General features: G+C 41.8%; 2 protein-coding genes across 2 annotated transcripts in view; one reads left to right on the forward strand and one right to left on the reverse strand.

Moving 5' to 3' along the window:
* Positions 1-5,180: 5,180 nt before the first annotated feature.
* On the reverse strand, positions 5,181-8,070 carry LOC119539695 (nuclear autoantigenic sperm protein-like). The gene is given in 3 exon segments (XM_037843403.1): positions 5,181-6,070; positions 6,072-7,545; positions 7,593-8,070. Coding segments are annotated over 3 exon segments (2,349 nt in total). The 5' UTR covers positions 7,702-8,070; the 3' UTR covers positions 5,181-5,304.
* Positions 8,071-10,573: 2,503 nt separating this feature from the next.
* The window catches only part of SEC63 (SEC63 homolog, protein translocation regulator), a 96,128-nt gene continuing 89,068 nt past the window's right edge, over positions 10,574-17,633 (forward strand). Inside the window, exon 1 of the mRNA XM_037842746.1 lies at positions 10,574-10,697. Within this exon, the coding sequence (XP_037698674.1) occupies positions 10,574-10,697 (124 nt within the window). The remainder of the gene's footprint in view (positions 10,698-17,633) is intronic.

Here is a 17,633-nt window from a genome sequence, read left to right on the forward strand (position 1 = left end):
ACATTTTATCACAATTGTTGAACACTCTAGATTTCATCAAGTTACACAGTCCCAGTCTTTATCTTTCCTCCTTTCTTCTGGTGTCTCACATGCTCCCACCTTCCTCTCTCAACCGTATTCATAATTATCTTTGTTCAGTGTACTTACATTGCTGGGCTACCATCTCCCAAAATTGTGTTCCAAACCACACACTCCTGTCTCCTCCTATCACTCTGTAGTGCTCCCTTTAGTATTTCCTGTAGGGTGGGTGTCTTATTCACCAAGTCTCTCATTGTCTGTTTGTCAGAAAATATTTTGAGGTTTCCATCATATTTGAAGGACAGCTTTGCTGGATATAGGATTCTTGGTTGGTGGTTTTTCTCTTTTCAGTATCTTAAAATATATCACACCACTTCCTTCTTGCCTCCATGGTTTCTGCTGAGAGATCCGCACATAGTCTTATTAAGCTTCCTTTGTATGTAATGGATTGCTTTTCCCTTGCTGCTTTCAGGATTCTCTCTTTGTCTTTGACATTTGATAATCTGATTATTAAGTGTCTTGGCGCAGGCCTATTCAGATCTATTCTGTTTGGAGTATGCAGCGCTTCTTGGATCTGTAATTTTATGTCTTTCATAAGAGATGGGAAATTTTCATTGATTATTTCCTGTATTATTGCTTCTGCCCCTTTTCCCTTCTCTTCTCCTTCTGGGACACCAATGATATGTACATTCTTGTACTTTGTTTCATCCTTAAGTTCCCAGAAACATTGCTCATATTTTTTCATTCTTTTCTCCATCTGCTCCTTTGCATGTGGGCTTTCAGGAGCTTTGTTCTCCAGTTCCTGAGTGTTTTCTTCTGCCTCTTGAGATCTGCTGTTGTATGTTTCCATTGTGTCTTTCATCTCTTGTGTTGTGCTTTTCATTTCCATAGATTCTACTAGTTGTTTTTTTGAACTTTCAATTTCTGCCTTATGTATGCCCAGTGTTTTCTTTACAGCCTCTATCTCTTTTGGGAAATCTTCTCTAAACTTTTTGAATTGATTTAGCATTAGTTGTTTAAATTCCTGTTTCTCAGTTGAAGTGTATGTCTGTCCCTTTGACTGGGCCATAACTTCATTTTTCTTAGTGTAGGTTGTAGTTTTCTGTTGTCTAGGCATCTGACCTCCTAGACCACCCCAATCAGGTTTTCCCAGACGAGAACAGGTTTAGGTCACAGAAGGAGGAAATATTCAGTATCCAGTTTCCCTGATGGTTTTTCTTAGAGGGCTGACACACCTGTGCTTTTCTGCCTGGCAGGTGCACCTGTTAGCCTGTCACTGGCTGGTGTAAGGGGGTGTGGCCTGTGGCTCTTCTCCCCCAGGCTTTGAGGTCTGGTTCCGGTAAGGCAGGTAGTAGAGCTGGGCCCCTCCCATTCCTCTTGGGAAGCTTTGCCCCCTCCAGAGAGGTCAGCTGCATATCAATAAGTTCTTTGTTTCTCTGACTCTGCTGATCAAAGTGTTTTGATTTGAAAATGGCTGAGGCTTTCTTTACTGCAAAGTGCTGTGGGCTGAAAATGGCTGAGGTTTTCTCCACAGAGAGAGAAAGGGACAGAAAGCTCCCAGGTTCACCCATCAGCCAGAGATAGCACCTGATCCTCTGGGCTCCCTGTCCTGAGACAGATATGTCCCCTGACTCTCCCAAGGTCAGTTGTCACCAAAAGCTTCTGTGTACTTGTTGGGGATTCGCTGTCTGTATTGAGCAGTTAATATTAAAACCCCAGCTGGAGCTGGGCTGAGAGAGTGCTGCTCTCTAGAACAGCGAGGCTTCCGTAAGGGAGGGGCTCTCGGCTCTCAGCTCTCAGTGTGGGTCCGCAGTTTTTACTTACAGATTTTATGCTGCGATCTTGGGCATTCCTTCCAATTCAGGTTGGTAGCTGATGAGTGGTCAGTCATGTTTGTTTCCCCGCAGTTATTCCAGGTTATTTACTAGTTTTTTGGTCATTTATGAATTGTTCCGGGGGGGACTAACAGTCTTTCACTCCTCTCTATGCTGCCATCTTATATTTTATTCTTAATAATTCTTTAGCGGTCAATAAAGGTTTAAAAAGTGAACATGCTGAAGTAGCATTCGGCTGATCTCTAATAATCTTTGAAGAATGCCTTCTCTGAAGAAAGACTGCTGGCATCCAGGATTCCTCTGTGGCTAGCAAGGCACATGGCTGGTGTCTGCTGGTCCTTCTCTCCTGGACTTCATTGCATTCAGCTCCTGACTTCAGTGGCTCTCTCAGCCCCTCCAGGGACTTCCTCTAAGCTTCTCTTCTATATTCTTTTTCTTAGTGAGGGTTTCCTAATTTTATAAGCATCAGGATTCACAAATATTTGCTTTTAACACAATGACTTATAATTTTTTTTCCTGAGGTTTAAGTTTTAATCTCAATTGAGAATATATATTTTTTCTTCCTACTCAAATATATATGCCTTTGAAACTGCCCATAGTGAACTGTTCTGTTTATTTATGGCTGCTTTCATAAGTTATATTTTGATTTGTGTGGGAAATTTCATTAGTGTTATTTTACGGTTTAATGTGTAATTTCAATAATTACTTTTCATTGTTGGTAATTCATAAAATTAATTCATAAAGGAATGACCTGAGTTTGTTGATGCATTCTTGAAAACTGGCTTCAGTACAATAAATCATCACTTTGTAATCACAAAAGTAGGGATAGAACATGAACAATATTAACCAAACCTAACAAGCTCATGAAAAGAGAGGAACCAAGATACAAACCCAATAATAAAGGCAAACCCTCAACCCTTCTTCTTTTTTTTTTCCCACATGCCCAGCAACTATGAACTAGGAGCATAAACTATGTTACAACTACACGGTGGAATATTATATAGCTATATAAAAGAATGAGACGCTCTGAAACCTGCACTGTTCAAAAGGACTTTCTACAATAATGGAAATATTGTACTCTGTCCAATATGGTAGCCAGTAGCTACATGTGGCTGTTGAGCACTTGAAATGTGGTGTGTGCAGCTGAGAAAATATTTTTAATTTAATTTAATTTTAATTAACTTAAATTTAAATAGCCATATGTGACTAGTGGCTATCACTTTGGACAGCATTGCTCTATATATTGATACAAAATGATCTCCAGGATAGATTGTTAAGTGAAAAAAAAACAAGATGCAGGAAATGCAGACCAGTGTACATATATGTATATTACTTTTTGTGACAGAAAGGAAGAGAAGTAAAAATATGTATTTAAATTTTCTTGGATTTGCATAGGAACCCTGAAAGAATAAAGAAATTAATGAAAGTGGTTATCTCTGGAACAAGGGAAAACAGTAGTTGAGGAACGCATGAGAATGAGACTTTTCAGTGTGTACTTTCATATTATTTAGATTCGTTTTTAAATTCAATTTTATTGAGATATATTCACATACCATACATACCATGCAGTCATACAAAGTGTACAATCAATTGTTCACAGTACCATTATATAGTTGTGCATTCATCACCAAAATTAATTTTTGAACATTTTCATTACCACACACACAAAAATAATAAGAATAAAAATTAAAGTGAAAAAGAACAATTAAAGTAAAAATGAACACTGGGTGCTTTTTTTTTTTGCCCCCATTTATCTATTCATCCATCCATACACTGGACAAAGGGGATTGTGGTCCATATGGTTTTCCCAATCACACTGTCACCCCTTGTCTTCAAGACGTCTTCAAGATTCATGGGTTCTGGGTTGTAGTTTGATAGTTTCAGGTATTTACTGCTAGCTATTCCAATTCATTAGAACCTAAAAAGGGTTGTCTATATTGTGCGAAAGAGTGCCCACCAGAGTGACCTCTTGGCTCCTTTTTGAATCTCTCTGCCACTGAAGCTTATTTCATTTCCTTTCACATCCCCCTTTTGGTCAAGAAGATGTTCTCCATCTGTTCTAGTTTGTTAATGCTGCGGAATGCAAAACACCGGAGATGGATTGGCTTTTATAAAAAGGGGGCTTATTTGGCTACACAGTTACAGTCTTAAGGCCATAAAGTGTCCAAGGTAACACATCAGTAATCAGGTACCTTCACTGGAGGATGGCCAATGGCATCCGGAAAGCCTCTGTTAGCTGGGAAGGCACGTGGCTGGCGTCTGCTCTAAAGTTCTGGTTTCAAAATGGCTTTCTCCCAGGACATTCCTCTCTAGGCTGCAGTTCCTCAAAAATGTCACTCTTAGTTGCACTTGGGATATTTGTCCTCTCTTAGCTTCTCTGGAGCAAGAGTCTGCTTTCAATGGCCGTCTTCAAACTGTCTCTCATTTGTTGCTCCTGTGCTTTCTTCAAAGTGTCCCTCTTGGCTGTAGCTTTTCTTCAAAATATCACTCACAGCTGCACTGAGTTCCTTCTCTTTGAGTCAGCTCATTTATATGGCTCCACTGATCAAGTCCCACCCTGAATGGGTGGGGCCATGCCTCCATGGGAATACCTCATCAGAGTCATCACCCACAGCTGGGTGGGGCACATTCCAAGCAAATCTAATCAGCACCAAAACGTCTGCCCCACAAGATTACATCAAAGATAATGGCGTTCGGGGGACACAATACATTCAAACTGGCACACCATCCCACGATGCCAGGTCTAGATTCCTCCCTAGGAGTCATATTCCACATTGACAGGGAGATTTACACCCCTGTCAAGCCTTCTTTTGAAGTTGTTTTCATGGATTCAGAGTTGAGCATGATCTAGTCCTACTCTCTTTCGGACCCACACCTCCCTTTACATCCTTTTTTTGTAGTTTTGTTGCGTCCTAAGGACCTTAGGGGTTTAAGGAATGAAAGAATTGCATGACTTAATACCTTCTACTGTGTCAAAGTTTCCACATGTCCTGTGATGATTTGAAAGGGTAACTTAAATAATGTGGAAGCTGTTTGTAAATCAAAAGTGTCGTGCTTTGTTGACAATACTGTTGTCATTAAGATGGGGCAACTTATGTCTATTAGGGATTAATAAAAAAGCATTGGTTAATTTGTATCAGGAAGAGATGTAGCCTCTTAATGGAAGAAAATCCTGTTTCTGAAACAAGGTCATATTAAAAATGATTTGCTAGGCTTTTGCAGTCGAAGGTTATGATCTATTATAGGCTGGAGGAAGGAGAAGACTGGAAATAATTACATATACCTACTTAATAATTCGGTCCATTTTAGTCTGCTTGCAGCTAATTCTTTTTTTTTTTTTTTTTTTTTGCTTACAATGTTTATTGAAGTTATACAAAAAGAATCCCCAAAAGTGAAAAAATACATTATATACAAAATCACTTTCCCTCAGAAGGAAGGCTCTGTCCCTCACTCAACAAGCAGTGCTTTCAACTGTAGCTCTGGCCTCCATTGTCCCCTCCACTGCTGCCCGGCTTTCAGCCTGATTCTCAGCCTCCTCCTCCATGTGTTCGGAAACTTCATTTCCACTGGGGACAGCATCCCCACTGCCTCCATTCACCTCCGGTTCTTGTTTGGCTTTCTTTGCATCATCTTTCCGGGGGCTCTCTTCCTCTGGTTTCCTCTTCTTTCTGACAAGATGAGAAATATCAGTCACACAGTTTGACGAGGAAGCACCATCTGTTGGCTTTCTACTGGCAATCATGGAGACTGAAGAGCTTCCTCCACTAGAAGTGAAACCCGAGGTAGAGCTTTCCACCAGAGTAGCTTTCAGAGCCAATTCAACTACATTGCCACTGCGCTGGGACTCCTTTGCATCTTCTATCTTCTCTTTAATTTAGGGTAGCAGTTCCTTCAGCTCCTCAATTTCTTTCTCATATTCAGTAGTTGATCCTTCAGCCTCCTTCATCTGCTCATTTTGTACAGCCATTCTCTTCTCAATGACTTCAATAGATTTGCTGAATTGTGTCACTGCCTCATCATACTGGGAGTTGTACCCATAGGCCAAGCCCAGCTGGTAGTGGGTCTCTGCAAGGAGACGGTCGTGGGCTTCTAGGTACTGCTCTTGCAGGTTTAAGCAAGCCTGGAACTCCTCCACAGCTTGGACGTAATTCTCTGATTCAACACTAACTTCTCCAAGTTTAAGATGTGCCTGTGCAGCATAAAGCTGAGCTTCTTTTTTCTTGCCTTTTAAAAATGATCTTCGCTAAATCCAGCATATCCCAGGCAAGCTCTAGGTTCCCAATTTCCTCCTCTTCATTTTCTTGAAGAGACTTATTTTCAACAACGGAATCATTTGGTATTTCTTCAGCCTTGTCATTTTCTTTATCCTCCTCTACTGAGCCTTCAGTTTCTTTACCCTCTTTCATCTGTTCTTCTTTCTCTTGTGTCTCTTCATTAGCAGCTATCTTAACTTTGTCTTCAGGTGGTTTCTCAGTAGCCTCCTTGACTACCTTGGTCTCAACCCCATCTCCAGCTGTCTCAGACTCTTCTATGAACAGCTGAGTCTCCTGGCTAGGAACCAGCTCTGCCCTGACCTTCTCCTCTACTCCAGAGCCATCTTTTGTTTCTGTCAGTCCTTCTGCAGAAGTTGTCTGTGGTTCAATAGGAGTCTGGTCTCCTGCAGTGGACAGTCCATTGACTGTGGCCTCCTGTCTGGGCTTCTCAGAGTCTCCTGATCCAGCCTCCACAGCCAATGCCTCTGCAGCCTCTGGTGTCACCTGTGGTGACTCTTCAGCAAGCGGCACTTCTTGCACTATCAGCTGCTCCTCAAGAAGAGCCTTCCCTGGTTCTTTATCAGAGGTAGCTACCTGCTCATTTGGTTCCTCCCCACCCACAGGCACCGGCTTGATCGTTGGGTCTATAGGTTCTGCTTCTACCTCCACTGCAGTGGCCTGCTCTTCTAGAGTCACAGCAGGCTGCTCTTCTGAAGCTTCTTTTGGTTCTTCCTCTATGCTCACAAATACCTCTCCCTGTTTCTCCTGACCTTTTTCTCTGCACTCTTCTTCTTGGATATCTATTCCAGATACTGCTTTTCCTTCCTCAGTATCTGGTACTTCCTGTTCTGGCTTCCCAGAATTGACTTCAGCTTCGTTCAGTCCTTCTGGTGCTGCTGCTCCTTTTGCCTCTTCAGCGGTTTCAATTAGCTGATCTGGTGGTGACTGAACTTTTTCCTGTTGCTCCTCTGTAAGCTCACTTATAACCATATCTTCTCTTCCACCCTTCTCCATTTCAAGCTCCTGTTCTTTATCAGTTTCAGGCTTTACAAGAGACTTGTCTTCTGTTTTTTGGGCTTCTTCTTTTTCTCCCATGGCGTCATAAACCTGTTCTCTCAACTCTTCCCTTGCTTCCTCATCTATATTATCATTATTTTCTGCCAGAGACTCGTCTTCTGTTTTTTCTCCTTCCTCCTCTTCCACATGCACACCTTCCAGGGCATTTCCCAACACACCATTCTCCATTCTTGCCAACTCCAGAAGCGATTTCCCATAGAAAAAGAAGGCTTCTCCACACTCATTAGCTGTTTCTCCATACTTCTTACCTAAAAGACTAGCTGCTTCCTGGAATGCATTGACAGCTGCTGGAATATCCCCCATCACGAGGTGTTTCTGTCCTAAACCCAATAGTTTCTTAGCTTCACTATCCACATCCAGACACATCAAGTATTGGCGAGGATGTAGAGCAACTGGAACTCTCATACACTCTCCACTTTATCTGCAGAGGTAGAAGGAGCAGGAGCATCTTCTTCAATTTTGTTGATGGGAACCAACTCCGCGGCGATGGCGGCAGTGGCTGTGGACTCTGTGGCCATCGTTACCCCGAGGCGGTGTGCCAACGGACGGAATAGAGCCTGTGATGAAACCACGGACTTGGGACGCAAGAGATTTACTCAGGAACAGAAAATGGCAGATTGGAGCAGCTAATTCTATTAAACAGAAAATTAAATAATGTTGATTATGGCTACACAAATGTACTTTGGTATGTATAAAAGTCAATAAAGTAGTGCAAGGATGACTTACAATGAAGGAAGGATTCACTGTAAAAAAAAAAGCAAATTATTAAGAGGAACCTATAAATAATCAGGCTTCCTACCCTTGAGAGGAAATATTTACCAGGCAATTAGAATAAAATTGATTAAAATATTCATTTATAGACACATACAGAAACAATATTAAATAGAAACATTACTAAACAATATAGAAACAATATTAAGGACAAGCATGTATTTGTAGCTCTGGTTCTATTGTGTCATTTACTATTATTAAAAATTTCTTTAAATCAATCACTTGAAAGAAACAAATATGTTAGTTTTAAAAAATCACTATGAATAAGAAATTGTGATAAATTAATGAAAAGTATAATTCAGATTTGCTTTGGAGAATATTTGGGTGGTCTGAATTTATCTTAGTTCAATAATGTTAAGTTGTGGGAGAAAAAATGCATTTATACCTTTGAAAAGAGTGGATACAATTTCAACTATTTAATTTGCATTTGTAAAAATAATTCATATTTTAGATTGGTCTAGGATTTGCAAATTAATGAAATTTGTTCAAATTGTTTTTTTTCATGGTTCAGCTCTGTTCAAGCCCTCTTATGCAGGGCCGCAAAGTTGTGAAAATTGCTCCTGAGAAAAACGTCGGGGGGGGGGTATTTCTCATCAATAATTTATATTGCCACAAGGTTATAAAACTGATGCATTATGTTTCTACAAATGCTGAGTAAACCATATAATTGGGGTAATAAAAAGTAAACAGGGCAGCATTACAAAACCTGTGAAAACTTAACAAATTCAACTGATAAACAAAAAGATCCTACCCACTTCAGCTGAGATGAGTTTATGACTAATTTGTTTCTGAAGCAAGGCAAATTGTTCATTCTGGGCATATCAGGATTGGGTGATCACAATGCTTTGTTGACTTCATGGTTCAATCTTCCCCTCTATGTTTTATTTTATTTTTTCCCTCCAATATAGCCTTTTAAAACAATCTGGAATAAAGTGTGGGTGTGTAGGTGGAAGGTGGGTGGATGCAGAGACAACGACTTTCTGAAATTTCCTTTCAAAATGGGTAAGTAATTTGAATGGGAAGAGAGAATACATGTGAACATTATTATGAAGGAAAGCATCATTGATTATAACTACTAATTTTGAAGACATGAAATAAAAGAGGACACGAGACCTGAATTTTCCTTCCAACAATTTAGTCCGAAGATGAGTTTTTAAAAGTGTAATTAATATTTAGTATTTGCCTATTACATAGTTTTTCCCTTTAAAAAGCATCTTCACAAGTATTCCCTTTGATCTTCACGACCACTCTGGGAGATGGGTCAGCGGGCCTTTTCAGCAGAACCACAGAGGGCGCTGGACACGCTGGGACAGGTCCCAGCCAGGGCCGCCAACTGACCGTGGGGTCGTTCCAAAGCTGGGGCCGGGGGGAGGGGGCACTAGTCCTCCGTGTCCTCAGGTTCTGCTGAACCAACCTCTGCAATCCCATAGCCAGGGAAGGGAGAGGCTCCCAACAGCGACTCCTTGCCCCAGCCGACTCCCCAAAGCGCAGATACTTGCCCACAGCCTGCAGAGAGAGTGACAGCTGCTCTCAGGGAAATATTAAGGCCCACGACGAGGTGGTGGTCAAAGTGCGTCAGCTTTGCGGCGTCAGAGTGATCTGGATTTGAAGCCCCAGATCTTCTCTTACAGTACGTGACCTTGGGCAAACTCGCTGAGTCTCAATTTCCTTATCTGTAGAGCGGTGTACTGACCATTAAATGATATAATGCCCTAAAGTCTTAGCTTATTGCCTGGGTGGTAGAAAGAGCTGGTAATCTGATGGCTATAAATAGTACCATCTCTGGGATGAGTGAGATCACGATCTCTACCAGCTTGAGGAATCTCCATCTGCAAAATGGGCGCAGCGTAGATCGCAGTCTTTCAGTAGGAAGCAATTACTTAGCAAACAACAACAAAAAAACTTCACTGTCCATCTCCTCTCCTCCGCCGCCCTTCCTGCATGACACTTGTTTCCACAAAGTGGGGGCCGCAGGCTCGAATCCGGAACCTAAGGAAACAATATTATCAAGAAGGAAACTTGAAAAGCGAGAGGGCAGGACACGGTGGAGTGGGAGAGAGGGGGAGGTGAGGAAACCTCAGTTCAGCTCCGAAAAGCTCCCACCCCTTCGCAGTCAGGTGAACCGTTTGCGTCCACAGCTCAGCCTGGAAGCCTTCCGGGATGCCCAATAGATTTGCGTGACCAGATGGAGGGCTCGGGGAAACGGAGCTGAGAAGGAAAGGGGAGGCACTCTGGAGTTAAAGGCGGAGCCTTAGGGGAGGGCCTACGGGACTTGGGGACTGGACTGTGGCATTGGGGGCGGGGCTGTGGGCGGGCTGTGGGCGGTGTCTCGCGGAGTTTCACGGCTGCGCGCGCGCCACGTCTCTCTTAGAGAGCGTTGGGGGTGAGGCGCGGGGAGGGAAAAACCGAGCGGGGCGGGAACCAGCTCCTCTCGCGAGATCTGGCAAAGGCAGCGGTGGTGGCGGCGGCGTGTCCGTGAGAGTAGCGTGGGGGTGGGGGGGAAAGGCGGTGGCGGCGGCGTCCGAGCTACGCCACACTGGGCCGGGGCGCTGGGAGCCGGAGTGCAGAGCGGGGTGGTGGCGGCGGCGGTGAGAAGAGGGAGGTGGAGGGGTGGGTGCCATGGCGGGGCAGCAGTTCCAGTACGATGACAGTGGGAACACCTTCTTCTACTTCCTCACCTCCTTCGTGGGGCTCATCGTAATCCCGGCCACATACTACCTCTGGCCCCGAGACCAGAATGCTGGTGAGTCCCGCTGGCGGCTGCCCGCGGACCGCGCAGGCCCCGCCGGCGGCTTCGGGCCCCGCCGATCCCTCCCGCCCCAGCCTAGCCCAGCCCGCTGCGTCCGGGGTGACGCCGCCCGCGCGGCCGGGCCTCGCGTCCAGGCGTCCGCCGCTGGCGGGGCCTGGGCTCGGCGGTGCTTCCCTCGGCGCCTCCCCGGTCTCCGTTCCGCCCCTCTTCATTGTCCTCCTCAGGAGTTTCGTTTCGCACCCTCTCTTCCATTGTTCTGGTCGATCCTTGCAGCTTCCTTCTCCCTCTTTGTCTTCTCTGCCTCTGGCTTTATCGGTTTTTTTTTTCTTTTTCTTTTTTCCTTTTTTCTTTTTTTTCTTTTTGGAGGGAGCGGGGTAAGATGGGGAGGATGGGAATTGGGAGGTGAGAGAAGAGTTGGCACAGGGGGAAGCTGAACGTGTAGGCATAACTGAGCCCCCAAGTCAAGGTCTCCCCCCCCACGCCCCTTTTCCCTGTTGCAGCTGTCGTTACAGATGTGTCGGGCACGCTCTGAGCTGAGTGGCATGTTTAGGACTCCCAATTGAGCTCACTAACCACCCCCTGCCCCTCCCCCCTGTTGTCTTTTCATTTGCTCACTCATACTGTGGGGGTTGAATGCAATGCCATTATTCCCCTTAGCAAAAAATAGGCTTTTATTTCCTTTCCTCTGGAGTTTCCTGTTTATGACGGAAAAAGTGCAAGTATGAAGGATTAAGGCTCTTTTAAATGATCTGCTGGTCCGTTTACTTTTAGTTCTAAATCTTTTCACCTGAAACACCATCGGATTAGGACACAGAACAATATAGGTTCTTTTCAAGGTATTTTATGTTTGAGTGATATTTGGATTCCATTTGTTGCACTCTTAAAGACACATGGCAGGTGATATAAATCTTAAAGCTGATGGAACTGCAAGGGTCTAATAGGTTATTTATGGGAGTATTAACAGTGACTTGAGAATTAACATTTAGGGAAAGCTTTCTATTCCACCAAGAGCTATGCTAATTGGTTAAACATATTCTCTTAGATTGGTGTGGTGGAGGTCCAGGTTATCCAGGTTATATATATACTGTACTTTGCAGAAATTAACAGTGAAGCATTTAATCAGCTCAGAATTTATGCTTTAAGACTAATTCGATACCCTGTAAAATCTTGAGTTACATAATGAATCTAAAATAAGTTGAATTTTGGATAAATAGTAACAAAGAATTCCATCTTTTGATACATTTGACAATAAGATTAAATATCCATTAGATGCAAGAATCTGCCCAAAGTTACCTTTCTTAATGGTTTTCTTATTCAGTGGATAGTTTATGAAAATTGGATTTTGGACTCTTGTGCCTTGTTTTCCTTAATCCATTTAAATTGTATAAGTGATGAAGTCTTGAAACTGTAATTATTTCTCTTATCTGCAAAACTTAGACCATTCTAGTAATTTTATTTTAGAATTGAAGAGTGCACTTTGCATTATGGTAGTTTAATTTTACTTGTCACACGTGCAATTGTTTTTGTAGGAGATGAGATATTGTGAGTGTGAGTAGGTTAGGTTAGAATATGGTTCAAGAAGCTGCCCTAATTTCAGAAATTAGTCGTCATTTTAATCTACACTGGATTTTCATGGTGAGTTTTGTATTGTTATAAAATTTGTCTGATAACTCATCTAAGAGGCAAATCATACTTGAGCCCTCTAGGGCCTATAGGTGGGCTTAGGAAAAGTGTTAGTTTAGGAGGAGGAAATTAATATTGATCATTTGTAAGTCATAGACTTTATGTTGCTTTATTTAATCCTTTTAAAAATGCAGTGAAGTAGGTACTATTATTATCCCCATTTTCCAAATGAAGAAACTTTCCCGTAGGTGAAACCTAGGTTGGCACATTGGTGTGCTTAGCTGCAGACCTCTGTTGTTTCCATACTGCTACAAGGAAAATTTGGTGAACTATGGGTGTTGATTTGCCCCTTCATTCCATCTAGCTTTCTGCTTCAGACTTCCTTAGTCAGTAAAAGTACTCATGTTGATTTAGTCTTGCCTGAAATTGCATTATGAAAATTAAGGGGAATACTTTAACGCTATTATAAATGTCACGAAAATTTTTGGATACCACTTGAACTTTTTTTGTTGGTCTGCTATAATACCTTGAGTTGTTTCTTTAGAATTCCCATGGTATTAGAAGAATGTTTTCATCATAGCGACTTTTTTCCACAGTCCGATTGCAGTATCGTGAATGTCAAAGGGAAATCTTGAATTACTTTTTCACCCAAAACTCTGAAAAATCAAAAGTTTTTCAGATCTTTGCAGCAAAATAATTTGTTCACTTGTACTGGCATGAGGCTACTTAGAATCTTCATTTGGCTCATTTAGAAAATAGTCATGTTTTGCTGGTGGAATATTAATATATTTGATTATTGGTGCTATTTAAAACCTTGCAGGGCATCTTAGGGTTTAAGCCCATTATCTTTCTAAAATCTGAAAAATTCTGAAACACATTTGTCCCCAAGGGTTTTTTGTTTTGTTTTGTTTTGTTTTGTTTTAAGCCATGAAGTTTTCAGGTTGTTTATTCCACAGCAACACAGTAATCAAATCATATAATTGATAAATAGGTTATATTATCCAGGCATTTAATTTCTGATTAGTACAAAGGAGCATCATGAAATGCTCTGGCAACCCACTGCTCTAATGACTTCCCGTACTCTTAAAAGAAACTTTGGCACCCTTTCCCATGGCCTTCAAGGCCCTGTGTGACCTAGCTGCTGCCATCCTGACCTTGCCAACCTCATCTCCTCCCATCTCTTTTACTCACTCTGCCCTAGCCACACCTTTTTTTTTTAAATTGAGATTGTTCACATACCATACAATTATCCAGAGATCCAAAGTGGTACAATCACTTGCCCATGGTACCGTCATACAGCTGTGCATCCATCACCACGGTTTTTTTTTTTTTTTTTTTTCTTCAATATTTAGAACATTTTCATTACTCCGGAAAAGAAATAAAGATACACAAAAAAAGGAAACTTAAATCCTCCCATACCCCTAACAACCCTGCCTCCATTATTGATTCATAGTTTTTGTATGGTACATTTGTTACTGTTGATGAAAGAATGTTAAAATACTACTAACTGTAGTATATAGTTTGCAATAGGTATATATTTTTTTTCCCTACATGCCTCTCTATTATTAACTTCTAGTTATAGTGTCATACATTTGTTCTAGTTCATGAGAGAGATTTATAATATTTGTACAGTTAATCACAGACATTGTCCACCACAAGATTCACTGTTTTATACATTCCCATCTTTTGACCTCCAACTTTCCTTCTGGTGACATACATGACTCTGAGCTTACCCTTTCCACTACCTTCACACACCTTTCAACACTGTTAGTTGTTCTCACAATGTGCTACCATCACCTCTGTCCATTTCCAAATGTTTAAGTTCACCCTTGTTGAACATTCTGCTCATAATAAGCAACTGCTCCCCATTCTTTAGCCTCGTTCTGTATCCTGGTAACTTATATTTCATGTCTATGAGTTTACATGTTATAATTAGTTCTTATCAGTGAGACCCTGCAGTATTTGTCCTTATGTGTCTGACTTATTTCACTCAATATAGTCCCCTCGAGGTTTCTTCATCAGCCCATTTTTTTTTTAAGATGGTTTTGTTCACCACCATACAGTCTGTCCTAAGTAAACAATCGATGGTTCCATTTATAGTCACATATTTATGTATTCACTGCCATCATCACTATGTATAAGGACATCTCCATTTCTTCCACAAAGGAGGAGGAAGAGTCAAAGAAGGTAGAAAGACAGGAGGAAAACAAAAAAGGAAGAGAGGAAAAAAAGAAAACAAAAAACAAAACATGACAGCTAGGAAGCAACAGAAGGAAAGAGAGCATTAAATTAAAGTAGAATAAAGAGTCAGACAACATCACCAGTGCCAAGAGTCCGATACCCTTCCCCTATGTCCCCCCGTATGCATTTAGCTTTAATATATTGCCTGTGTTATTTTCAAGGAAGCATAATACAATGTTTCTGTTAACTGTAGTCTCTAGTTTGCATTGATTGTATTTTCCCCCCAATCCCATCCCATTTTTAACACCTTGGAATGTTGACATTCATTTGTTCTACCTCATGTAAAAACATATTTGTACCTTTTATCACAATCGTTGAGCACCCTAGGTTTCACTGAGTTATCCAGTCCCAGTCTTTATCTTTCCTCTGTCTTTCTGGTGTCCCACATGCTCTTAACCTTCCTCTTTCAACCATACTCACAGTCATCTTTGTGTACTTACATTGCTATGCTACTATCTCCCAAAACTGTCTTCCAAACCTCTTACTCCTGTCTTCCTTTCTATCCGTAGTACTCCCTTTAGTGTTTCAAACTCTGTCATTGTCTATCTTGTTCACAAACTCTGTCATTGTCTGTTTGTCAGAGAATATTTTAAGCTCTCCCTCATCTTTGAAGGATAGTTTTGCTGGCTATAGGATTCTTGGTTGGTGGTTTTTCTCTTTCAGTATCTTAAATATATCACCCACTTCCTTCTTGCCTCCATGGTTTCTATTGAGAAATCTGCACATAAGTATTATCAAGCTTCCTTTGTATGTGATGGATCACTTTTCTCTTGCTGCTTTCAGGATTCTCTTTTTATCTTTGCTGTTTGATAATCTGATTATTAATTGTGCTGGTGTAGACCTATTCAGATCTGTTCTGTTTGGGGTACGCTGCGCTTCTTGGATCTGTAATTATATTTCTTTCATAAGAGATACAAAATTTTCATTGATTATTTCCTGTGTTATTGCTTCTGCCCCTTTCCCCTTCTCTTCTTCTGGGACACCAGTGAGACGTACATTCCTGCATTTCATTTTGTCCTTAAGTTCCCAGAAACATTGCTCATATTTTCCATTCTTTTCTCTATCTGTTCTTTTGTGTTTAGGCTTTCAGGTGCCTTGTTCTCCAGTTCCTGAGTGTTTTCCTCTGCCTTTTGAGATCTGCTGTTGTATGTCTCCATTGTGTCCTTCATCTTGTGTGTTGTGCCTTTCATTTCCATAGATTCTGTCAGTTGTTTTTTCGAATTTTTGATTTCTACCTTACGTATGCCCAGTGTTTTCATGATATACTTTCTCTATTGCCATATCTTCCCTAAACTTTCTGAATTGATCCAGCACTAGTTGTTTAAATTCCTGTATCTCAGTTGAAATGTAACTTTGTTCCTTTGGGCCATAACTTCACCCCTCCTAGGGTAGGTTGTAGTTTGCTGTTGTCTAGGCATCTGGCCTCCTTGGTTACCCCAATCAGGTTTTCCTAGACCAGAATGGGCTCGGGTCTTGGAAGGAGGCAATAGTTTCAGGTCTCCCTGAGGGTGTCTTAGAAGATTGATGCACCCTGTGAGGCCTGGAGTCACTGTGCTTTTCTGCACAGCAGATGGTGCCTGTCAGCCTGTAGCTCCAGACTTGTGTAAGGAGTTGTGACCCGTGGCTGTTTTCCCCCAGGCTCTGGGGCCTGGTTCTGAATGGAAGGCAGGTAGTAGAGCTTGGCACCATCTTTTTCCTCTTAGGGAAGATACACCTCCTGGGGAGAGGTCATTTGCATTTGAATTGTCTCTGACTCTGCTATCTCCACACTTGTCTGGGTCTGAGTGCTGGGAATTGAAAATGGCTGAAGCTTTCACCACTGAGCCGAAAAAGGATGGAAAGACCCCCTTCAGGGTCAGTCTGTGGTCCCCCTCAGTTTCACCCATAGGCTAGAGACAGCACCCGGTTCTCTGAGCTCCCCCTCCCTCACAGAGATGTCCTCCAACTCTCCAAGGTCAGTGGTCACCAAAAGCCTCTGCTTGTTGGGGATTTGTAGTTTTTATTGAGCAGCCCGTGTGTGCTAACTATAAACCCCAGTTGGAGCTCAGCTGAGCTACATTCGCTTGTTGAAGAATGCTGCTGTAGCACGGCAAGGCTTTACAGTTTGGGAGAGTGCTGCTCTCTAGCACCATGAGCTTTGCGGTTCGGGCCATGGGGGTAGGGGCTCCTGGCTCAGGTCCACAGTTTTTACTTACAGATTTATGCTGCGATCTCGGGCCATTCCTCCCAATTCAGGTTGGTGTATGATGAGTGGATGGTCATATGTGTCCCCCCACAGTTATTCCAGATAATTTTCTAGTTGTTCTGGCTGTTTTATTGGTTGTTCCAGGGGGACTAACTAACTTCCACTCCTCTCTATGCCACCATCTTCTGACCCTCCCCAAGGGTTTTGAATAAAGGATGTGGACTTTTGAATAGCACAACAGAATATTATGATATTTGGATCTGAAGCTTATTTAGTTTTCACTTAAAACTTGAAGAAGCCAAGTAGTCAAATACAAAAATGTAAGCAGATGAGTTTGAAATTCAGAGTTCCTCTGACGTTCTTGACTTTCCAGTCATATCCTCTGCAGGAAAGCATAAAAATATTTACTCTGCTGGCAGTTATACAGCCTTACAATTCAGTTTAAGTAATCCTTATTTAGGTTTTTTTTTTAATGACACATTTGCAGATATCAGTTTCAAGGTTGACAGTTGTTTCATTGCAGCTCTTTTGGAATTATTGGGCCCTTGAGTGCATCAGAAGGCATGGCCCCATTTCACAGATTGTAAAATCAAAGGTTAGAAAAATAGAAATAGCTTGGTTATTGGCACATTTGACATGTTAATTGAATTTACCCTGTTGTCCAAAATTTTATTAATGGACTCTTTACTGCCTTGATTTTTGTCTAATCTGTTAAAATTAATATCCCTTTTAGTAGTTGAAGGGTCCTATTTTTCTTACTTTCTTGGTTGTTTACAAATTGGTTGAATAAGATGACAGTACTTTTTCAGACAATTACAGGCAAAAGAATCAAGCTCTGTATGAAGTAATAAAATCCAAGGTTTACATTTTCTTAGAACAGT

Source organism: Choloepus didactylus, chromosome 7 (genome assembly GCF_015220235.1).
Source record: "Choloepus didactylus isolate mChoDid1 chromosome 7, mChoDid1.pri, whole genome shotgun sequence".
Taxonomy (NCBI): domain Eukaryota; kingdom Metazoa; phylum Chordata; class Mammalia; order Pilosa; family Megalonychidae; genus Choloepus; species Choloepus didactylus.